Below are 10750 nucleotides of genomic sequence, written 5' to 3' on the forward strand. Positions count from 1 at the left end.
TGGTCTCGATCTCCTGACCTCGTGATCCACCCGCCTCGGCCTCCCAAAGTGCTGGGATTACAGGCTGGGATTACAGGTGTGCACCTGGCCTCCCATCTCTTTTGCAGATTGCCTGTGATGCACACCACATTCTGGTTGAATGCTCACTCAATAATAAAATTCTTTTCTTTCTCATCTACCTTTATAGAGAGGTTTTCTGCATGGGGAGGAGATTAGGTTTCTAACTACAAGTCCTCAACAACTTAAACCCTGAAAAAGGGAACCACTGTATCCAGGAAAAATACATCTAGCCCCTATATCATTGTTTATTAGCAAGGGCACAGTGATCCATCTGCCCTCACCACCAACTACACCAACTTTCAGCTCCCCAAACCCTCCAGGCTCACTTCCGCACTGGTGACTTCATGTTTTGAGTTCCCTCTTCTTGGGATGCTCACTAAGACCATAGCTCAAGTGTCAACTTTTCTTTTCTTTCTTTGAGACAGACCCTTGCTCTGTCACCCACGCTGGAGTACAGTGGTGCCATCTTGGCTCACTGCAACCTCAGCCTCCTGATTTCAAACGATTCTCCTGCCTCAGCCTTCCGAGTAGCTGGGATTACAGGCGCATGTCACCACACCCAGCTAATTTCTGTATTTTTAGTAGAGGTGGGATCTCACCATGTTGGCCAGGCTAGTCTCGAACTCCTGACCTCAAGTGATCCTCCCACCTCGGCCTCCCAAAGTGTTGGGATTACTGGCGTGAGCCACTGCGCCTGGCCAAGTGTCAACATCTTAGAAGGCTGATCATCCTAACTCATTTTATTCTTTTATTTACCATATAATATCCATAACCATCTTAAAATAAATTCTTCAATTTGTTTACTAATGTTCTGTCCGTGACACAAATTAGATGGGTAAGAAAATGAATGCCCTGTAGGAGGAGACCTTCATCAGAGGCCAAGGAGAACTGCTGAAGGCTCTAAATCTCTTGCACCTTGTATGGGATGAATCCGAGGCACCCAATCACCCCGTCCCCTACTGGAATATAAATTTCACAACAAGGGTGACTTGAGCTTTCTGATTTAGTGCCACAGTCTCTCTTTGGGGAGCATAAATAATCTCTCAACAAATAATTAGTTGAATGAATGAAAGAATATTTATTAAAGCGGAAGCATCTTGACTAGTAATCCAGATAAATTATTTATCTAATGATAGATTAATGATTACAGGTGTATTAAATATTCGTTTTTCCCCCGAAATCTTATTTTTACTGAAGAGCAATTTAGAAATGTGTATACTTACGAAAAGAGTACTTGGAAATGAAAAGGTTCTATTTCAATACACACTTATCTATTCTTGTTTCCTTTATTTATCTTTTGCCATTAGGAAGCAGTGTAAGTTTGATATTGCCTTTGCCAGACAATACCAGGAAATGTAAAATTATTGCTCTATGGTGATACATTCATCGTGCGTTATTCTTCTCCCCAAATACCCAGCATGTCATTTTGCTTTTATCATCATCTCTGCAACACGTCTGACTTAAAATGTCATACTTCTTCCTCTGAAGGCGTAATTCAAGACGTTGGCCAAAAGGCAGCTTGTGGCATTTTTACCAATATTAACCACACTAACATTTATAAACATCCTATTTCTGTCCATACTAATTATGTTTTGTAATAGAGATACGGCAAAGATGAACGGATGGGCACAGTGGTCGCTGTTTTCATTTCTCTGCAATCTCATTTGTAGGATCTAATATGTGGGTTTCTTTTGTTAATACTTACACAGCAGAAATTTATTTGCAGAATTGCAGTGATTCTCCCTCCATCCTAACTTGATCTTACTAATCTCATATTTATTTTTTAACAAATATTTGACAAACATGGACCACATGCTACACGCTATGCTAATGACAACACAATGAGAAACGAAAGAGATAAGTTTCCTGCCACACTGAGCACACTCTCTGCTGGGGTTAACTCAAGGGCAAAAATATCAAGGGTCAAAATACATTTAGTGAAGAAGCGATAAGTTTCAACCCAATGTCTCAGGTTAAAAATGATTAAAGACTAAACATCCAGTAACATAGGTGTGGATTTCTTTTTTTTTTTGAGACAGAGTCTTGCTCTGTTGCCCAGGCTGGAGTGCAGTGGCGCGATCTCAGCCCACTGCAACCTCCGCCTCCCAGGTTCAAGCAATTCTCATGCCTCAACCTCCTGAGTAGCTGGGACTACAGGCATGTGCCACCACGCTTGGATAATTTTTGTATTTCTAGTAGAGGTGGGGTTTCACCATGTTAGCCAGGCTCGTCTCAAACTCCTGATCTCAAGTGATCCACCTGCCCCGGCCTCCCAAAGTGCTGGGATTACAGGTTTGAGCCACCGCGCCAGGCCTGGATTTTCTTTTAAGCATTTAAAAAATTATTCCACAACATTGAGCAAGTCATTAAATTCCCAAGCCTACTAGCAAAGAAAATTAGCTTATTAAAGGTGATTGTTCAGGGAGATAAGTATGATATGCTACATTTTCTTATACATTTTTAGATTTTCCTATCAGTAAATAAAATGCTGACATTAAAACACAAGAGACAGTAACTTCTGGAAGACAGAGAAGCTGGATAAGAGGAAGAGCAGCAAGTAGCTGTAGCAGATGCCACCAGATTTATACTATTTCTCCTTGGCCTTCGCTGATTAGGTGCACGCAGACCCCACTCCCAAATGCCAGCACCATGTATTTTGGCCTGGGGGCTTTTTCTGGTTATCAGAACCCTCTAGGCTCAAACGTGGCACAAATTAGATGGGTCAGAAAATGAATGCCCTGTAGGAGGAGGCCTTCATCAGAGGCCAAGGAGAACTGCTGAAGGCTCTAAATCTCTTATACCTTGGATGGGATGAGTCCGAGGCACCCATTCACCCAGAGCTCCTACGCTCCATCACCCTCAGCAGTCACTGGGTGTCCACACACCTTCCCTTTCTGTCTCACTTCCCCATTCCCCTGCCAGTGTTTCCTGGGCTCACTTCCCAAACAAACTAACTTGCCCTCAAACCAAAGTGCAACTGTCTGAGGACAGCTTCTTGGGGAACCCTAACTAAGAAATATGCTCACCAGCCTTAGTTAAATAAATGTACCTATGTTTTCCCCAAAGACCCCAAATTAAGTGAAAAACAAATATTTACCCTGCACCTAGTACATTCAAGAAGCTACACCAGGTGCTGGGGGCTGATGGGGGGGTGTTAGTCAGAGTCTTAGGCTTAGAAATGTTGAACAGGAGGCCAAGGCAGGTGGATCACCTGAGGTCAGGAGTTCGAGATCAGCCTAGCAAATGTGGCGGAACCCCGTCTCTACTAAAAATACAAAAATTAGCCGATGTAGTGGCGCACGCCTGTAATCCCAGCTATGGGAGGCTGAGGCAGGAGAATCTCTTGAACCCACAAGGGGGAGGTTGCAGTGAGCCAAGATCGTGCCACTGCACTCCAGCCTGGGCAACAGAGCGAGACATGTCTCAAAGAAAAAAAAAAGAAAAGAAAAGAAATGTTGAACAAAAGAGTAAAAATGGAGAATTACTTCATTTGTCACTTTGATCCTTCATTCAGACCCAGAATATTCAGGGAAACTACTGATTTAGGTCATTGCAATTGGCCATTCGGAAAAGTACAGAATATGAACCCAGTATGGGTCTGAACACAAAGATAAAACAGAGGCCAAGAAACTCTTCCAACTTCCCTCCTACCACCTTAAAGATATGAATATCTACACCTTCCTGGGGCCATTCACTCCCATGTCAGTAGAAGAGGCTTCTTTCCTCCTGCCGACTGCTTTACCTGTGTCCTGGATTCTGAATCTCCTACCTCTCCACAGCTAGTTTCTCCTCTCACTCCTATTTCTTCAGTCTGAATGCCAGCCTCCCCAGATCCCCCTTAAGATAAATAAACAAAACCCTTTACTAGGTAAGAAGCTGACACTACACTGCTCTTTCTTCTTCCATGCATAGCACCACTAATTAATTAGTTCACCATAGGTATGTACCAAGCCAATCTGATCATGACATAATCAGAGCTCTAGGGTTTGGCTGCCAGGTAACAGACTCCACTGCTCGCTGGCTGTGTGACCTTGGCCAAGTTCAATGTTACTCTGTGCTTCCACTTCCCCATCTGTAAAATAAAGGGGGAAATAGCGGACCTCTTCATCGTTGTGAGAATGAAATTAGATCATCTAAATAAAGGGCTTAGAAGAGCCCCTCACACAGGAATTGCTTAATACATGTTCATTATTATTATTGTTAACTTAGCAAAATCAATCGTACAGTGTGAAATGTTTCATAATAGGATGAGATGAAAGAGCAGAGAACTGTTGCAGCAGTCTAGAAAGAGGGACTGGCCCGGCGTAGGGGTTCACGCCTGTAATCCCAGCATTTTGGGAGGGCAAGGCAGGAGGGATCACCTGAGGTCAGGAGTTCGAGATCAGCCTGGCCAGCATGTACTAAAACTACAAAAATCAGCCAGGCATGATGGCACATGCCTGTAATCCCAGCTACTCGGGAGGCTGAGACAGAAGAATCACTTGAACCCGGCAAGCGGAGGTTGCGGTGAGCCAAGATGGCGCCACTGCACTCCAGTCTGGGTGACAGAGTGAGACTCTGTCTCAAAAAAAAAAAAGAGGGACGGAAGGACAGAGAACACAGAACCACGGGGTTTCCAGCCTCAGGGGGCTGGGGGCGTGGTTAGGAGGGTTATGTTCTTTGGGGTTGATAGACTTGCAATCAAATCCTGGTTCCACCATTTTTTAGCTGTGTTGCCTTAGTGCTATTAGCCATTCTAGGCTCTACTTCCTCATCTATAAAATGGGGATAATAATGCTGTCTAGTAAAGCTACTAGGAACTTCTAAATGAGATCATTTATGTAACGCACCCAGCATATCATTTGTATGTAATACACACTTGATAAATATTAATTCCCTCCTCCCCCTCTTGAAGTGAAAAGTCTAGAAAAACTGGTACAGATAAAGGGATCCAAATCCTTCTTTTAACATAGTGTTATTTGAACCACATTATATCCTTCGTGATCAACACACTCCAGGTAGTAAATATCTACTTCTTAGCCTCAAAGTCTGAAGATCGTAATGAAGAGTTAGCTCTGTTCCTTACTGACTACCTGACTTCTGCAAGCCACTGAATCTTCAGAGCTTCAGCTTTCTCACCTAGGGAAAAGTGCACAGTGACATCTTCCCATCGGCTTTATGGAAGCTATGGGCCCCTGAGGTCTAAGTTTCTGCTACAATTATTCACGTGCAATATTTGTAGATTAAACCAAAAGTTGCATAACTGTCAAAACCTAAGGTTGAGCACGGTGGCTCATGCCTGTAATCCCAGCACTTTGGGAGGCCAAGGTGCGCAAGTCACTTGAGCCTAGGAGTTTGAGACCAGCCTGGACAACGTGGCAAAACCCCATCTCTACAAAAAAATGCAAAAATTAGCCAGGCACGGTGGCATGCACCTGTGGTGCCAGCTACTTAGGAGGCTGAGGTGGGAGAATCACTTGAGTCCAGCAGGTCAAGGCTGTGGTGAGCCATGATCATGCCACTGTACTCCAGCCTGGGTGACAGAGTGAGAGCCTGTCTAAAAAAAAAAAAAAAAGCATATTTATTTGCGTGTGTGTGTATATGTGTGTGTGTGTGTGTGTGTGTGTGTGTGTATATATATTCCAAAGCATAAAAGTTAGCTCAGCCTTCTAGATACAAACACTGAGAAAGATGGAGACCACATTTGAAAAGGAGAAAGGTGCTTGTATTTTTCTCCCACTTAATTCAGTTTTGTGAAAAAATACATTGAAGAGCCAATATTTAACATAAGACATACATTTATATTGGAATCAAAGTTTTCAAGAGTGATTGTGAAAAACCACTACTGTGATAATTACATATAATTATCTTTCTTAGCATTTCATTGAGGGAAATGAAATAGAGGAGTATCAGGATTATACCATTAGTGTGATGTCAATGTTAGAACCACAGTTGGATCCCTTCCAGCCAAATGCGAGCTCCACAAATGGCAACAGAAATAATCTAATTTGCCCTTACCTGATCTAATAGGGCAGCAAGAAATCTAAGGGGAGGTGGAAAGGTACAAGCTGTTGAGCAAAGTCCTGGATCTGTGTCTCCCTGCTAAACAGTCACCTTCTGGACATTTTACCTCCCTGAGCCTGGTGCTTCATTGATAAAATGATGTCAAAATGCATTACTTCCAAGTTCCTTCTTGCTTTAATGCTCCATGATTCTAAAGCTTCTCCGTCCACCAAGTCTCTCATTTTCATTTTTTGAAGATGTTCTAGGCTTTTCGTGATACTGCCTGACCCACTGTTCGATGCCTTCCCGGAGCCTAGAAAGACTCCATGTTGCCCAGGGACTGATGGCAGCAGCTAGTAAGAGCCTACTGTTGGCCGGGCATGGTGGCTCATGGCTGTAATCTCAGCACTTTGGAAAGCCAAGGTGGGCAGATCATGAAGTCAGGAGTTCAAGACCAGCCTGGCCAACTTGGTGAAACCCCGTCTCTACTAAAACTACAAAAAAATAGCCAGGCGTGGTGGTGGGTGCCTGTAATCCCAGCTATTTGGAAGGCTGAGGCAGGCGAATCACTTGAACCCAGGAGGCAGAGGTTGCAGTGAGCCAAGATCACACCATTGCACTCCAGGCTGGGTGACAGAGAGAGACTCCATCTCAAAAACACAAAGAAACAAACAAACAAAAGAGCCTATTGTTGGCATCTCTTCCCAACTCTGCCCCCACTGGCATCAAGTCAGTAGTTTGAAATCAACCATGGTGGGAATATTTACAGCATGGACATCAGTAAACAGCATAAATCAAATCAGTGCTTCCTTTCTTTTCCTTCCTGGAACCAGTAGTTACAATAGTTAAGTTTGCCAATACACCACTACTTGTGAGCCAAACCCTCCCATTTCCAAATTAAACTTCTTTGCTGTGGTCTAACCTCTGTGTCCCACCAGCTCTCATGGTACATCTACCATGATTATAACCCAACTGAGCTCAAAACCTTGCTGCTGAGTGATAAAAAGATAGCATGGCAAGAACAACAGTAGGAAGGGTGAGCGTCTAGCCCTTCTATACCTAGCCTCCTGTACCCCTCCAGATAGAAGCAGCCCATCCGTTGGCAGCAGCCCACAGAAACTTATGGTTCTAATGCTGTGGGATGCTCTCCTGAAGGTGGAAGGAAGGGTTGTGGATTGAAAATAAATAAACCGATTGTAAGTAGGGAGACCTTCCCATGGGTTTTCCTGGTGGGCAGAAGCCAGGGCAGAGGTCTTGAGGCTTCACATAGCTTTAACCTGCTGCTAAGTAAGCAGGTGCTCTGCCTTTACACAAATTCCTCCAGTCACATGCTTCTTGGGCCAAGAAAAGATAAAATAAAAGTTACAAGCTGGGTGCAGTGGCTCACATCTATCATCCTGCACTATGGGAGGCCAAAGTGGGAGAATCGCCAGAGCCCAGAAGTTTGAGATCGAGCTGAGCAAGTTAGTGAGACCCTGTCTCTACTAAAGTTCCAGCTACTGTGGAGTTGGGAGCGGGCCAAGGCTGGAGGATGGCATGAGCCCAGACGTCAAGGCTGCAGTGAGCTGTGATTGCACCACTGCACTCCAGCCTGGGAGACAGAGTGAAACCCGTCTCAAAAAACAAAACAACACAAATTACAGGCTTTCAAGTAACGGGCTCCCTTGAATTTTTTGTTTGTTTATTCTCCAAGTAAACAGATCTTCAGTATCCTCCCTCTCTCCCCAATATCTGTGCCTATGAAAAGGAAGACATTAGTCAGGAGAGGGCATCCTGCTGTCAGGAAGAGGGAAACACTCCTGAGCAAACCGAGAAACACTATCGCTCAGAAGCATTATCGAGTCAGTTTAAAGAAAATTAGGCACGGTATCTGTGCTGCCCAATATGATAGCTAGCCAGCCACCTCATGTGACCACCATACACGTAAAATGACACTGCTGTGAATTGAGACGTGCTATAAGTATACAATACGCACCAGATTTTGAAGAGCTAGTTTTAAGAAATGAATGGGAAAATATTCCAAACCAATTAAATGTTGAGTGATAATATTTCTGAGTTATTGGGTGAAATAAAATACATTAATAAAATCAGGGCTTAGCACTGTGGCTCACGCCTATAATCTCAGCCCTTTGGGAGGCCGAGGAGGGCAGATCACTTGAGGTCAGGAGTTTGAGGCCAGTCTGGCCAACATGGCGAAACGTCATCTCTACTAAAAATACAAAAATCAGCTGGGTATGCTGGTGCATGCCTGTAATCCCAGCTACTTGGGAGGCTGAGGCATGAGAATCGCTTGAACCCGGGAGGTGGAGGTTGCAGTGAGCCGAGATCATGCCACTGCACTCCAGCCTGGGCAACAAAATGAGAGTCTATCTCAAAAATAAAAATAAAATTAATTTCATCTATCCTTTCTATTTGGTCTTTTTTTGTACTTCTTTTCTGCCACTGATTTTAATAGCTAACACTTACAAGGCGTTTACTATGGGTCGCACTCTGTTCTAAACATTTAACATACTGTTACTCACTGAATCGTCACAAGAACTGACGGGGGCAGGTAATAGTCTTCTTTCCATTTTATAGACATGGAAACTAAAGCACAAAGAAACAAAGTAGCCTGCCCAAGGTCGCCAAGCCGATGAGTGAGAGAGACAGGGTGTAAACCATACCGCCTTCACTTGTGTTTTTATAATCACTGCTACTCAATACTTATTATGATTTAAACTTTGCGGTACTAAAATACGCTCTTCCTAGGAAACTTCCTACCCACCTTCACATCAGTGCGTAGAGTAGATCGTAGGCACAAACCATTCTCTGCAAGTGTTTGTTGATATCACAGAAATAAAGGGGGACTGGAAACCAAAAAATCAAATTTGAAATCTCTTCTATATCATCTCTAAATAGAACCAGGAATGAAAATCCCCCGAGGCCCTCCCATCCTGAAGTTTAAGTAATTGAGTCTAGAGACTGGAAAATGTATTTGAGAATTTGAAAAACTCTGGAGCTGTTCCTAATGAGTAATCTCTAATCTCCAGAAAAAGAAGAAAAACAGGAATCGATCTGCTTATGCGGCAGTTTGAACAGTCTAGAATACAGATAAGGATGAACTTTCTAACAATCAAGTGTATGAATGATTCTGGCAGAAAAAAACAAATGAGCATGGAAATTGCTTAGAATCACTTTTGGAGGGATGATCTGAGTTGATATCCTTGGACCTAAGACGCGGGGAGACATCAGGGCTGCCCTCCTTCCAGCCAGAGACACTCAGAAGGTGTTTGTTGGCAGTGAGAGAGAAACAGTGTGAACTGAAAACCAGAAAGAGTAAACCACAGAGCAGGAAATTTCTGCACGAAGAAAACAGGGAAGGAACAATGAGCGATGAGAGAAGTCAGGAGGCGACTGAAGGTCTGTAGGACTCCAGGCTGGGCAGCAACCGAGACCTGAGACGCATCCTCCTCCCTCCTCCAGCTCCAGGCCTTCCATGCCTGGCCGCCAGGTGAAGGCAGCAGGCTTAGCTGTGGACTGCGTGATGCAGGGGAACCCCGTTTCCTCCTCACAAAGGTGTTTGGAAGGAACCCATTCACAGTAAGCCACAAAACGAGGGTGTGGTTCCGGCCCCCCAAGTCAGAAAGCCCCTGCCTCAGAGCGGACTTACCCAGTAGCAGAACAGCACCCGGAATCACAGAGGCAAAAAACAGGAACAGGGGTAGCCTCATGGCCCAGGGGTTATCCTCTCCTTCTCCTGATGGAGAGGAGGGCGGAACAAAGACGCAAAACAACCAGGCCCCCGACTGCCTCTCCACCTAATCCAAGTTCCCAGAGCTGCCTCGCTGAAAAGAACTAGAGAGGAAGCCCTCCCTTTTAAAGGGCTCCTGAATTTAGGGAAAGCCTCCACTAAGGAGACATCCTGTCACATGAGGGTGGCTGGAAAACAGGAATTCAAAGTCGCAACTTTGCTTCGTAAGCTAACTTCTGAGAAAAGCAGAGGCAGAGGAAGGGGAGAAAGGGACACGTGTGGGAGAGGAGTGGCGGGGTGGGGAGGAGAGAGGGCAATGGTGATGGTGAGGAGTCAGGAAGGAGAGAAGTGAAACAGCTGGGAGCTCCCGGCCTGCTCAGATGGGGCTGGGTGGAGATCAAGCTGCAGGCCATTACCTGTGCCGGAAGACCGAGCTTCCCCTGGGAGGCAGCTGAGTCAGGGGTCCCTCAGCAGACAACCTCCACTCTGAAGTGACAGCCACACGGGCCCTGGAAAGGACAGTTTTACGCTGGAAACAGTTCAGAGTTAAAGCTCATCCCCCTGTCTCCACATTCAGTGCTTAGAGCTTTTCTTTTTTTCTTGGAAAGTTTCAGGAGAAAGTTCCATGGAGCTTCATTTCCTCCAGGCAGAAGAAAAGTGAAAGGGAGGCTATGCATAAAAGGGAATGTCAGTTAGGCCAGGAAGGAGAAAGTTCTAGAAACCTTTTGCTAGAAAGTTCTCTAGAAAGTCAGAAAAAACAGTGGCAAAGGATTTGCAGTAAAGCCTTGCTGCCCAGCCTCAACTGTCGCAGTCCTCTTCAAGTTTAAGAGGCTCCCCTTGCTAGAAAAAGAAAAGCTGCCCCGGCACAATGGCTCATGCCTGCAATCCCAGCAGTTTGGAAGGCCGAGGCAGGCAGATCGCCTGAGGTCAGGAGTTTGAGACCAGCCTGGTCAACATGGCAAAGACCTGTCTCTACGA

General features: G+C 44.9%; 1 protein-coding gene across 1 annotated transcript in view; it reads right to left on the reverse strand.

The window, feature by feature from the left end:
- Nucleotides 1-9968, reverse strand: part of MRC1 (mannose receptor, C type 1) — a 106375-nt gene extending 96407 nt beyond the window's left edge. Inside the window, exon 1 of the mRNA XM_011963909.1 lies at nt 9692-9968. Within this exon, the coding sequence (XP_011819299.1) occupies nt 9692-9752 (61 nt within the window). The 5' untranslated portion in view covers nt 9753-9968. The remainder of the gene's footprint in view (nt 1-9691) is intronic.
- Between the last annotated feature and the right edge of the window lie 782 nt (nt 9969-10750).

Source organism: Colobus angolensis, unplaced genomic scaffold (genome assembly GCF_000951035.1).
Source record: "Colobus angolensis palliatus isolate OR3802 unplaced genomic scaffold, Cang.pa_1.0 Scaffold63, whole genome shotgun sequence".
Classification (NCBI taxonomy): domain Eukaryota; kingdom Metazoa; phylum Chordata; class Mammalia; order Primates; family Cercopithecidae; genus Colobus; species Colobus angolensis.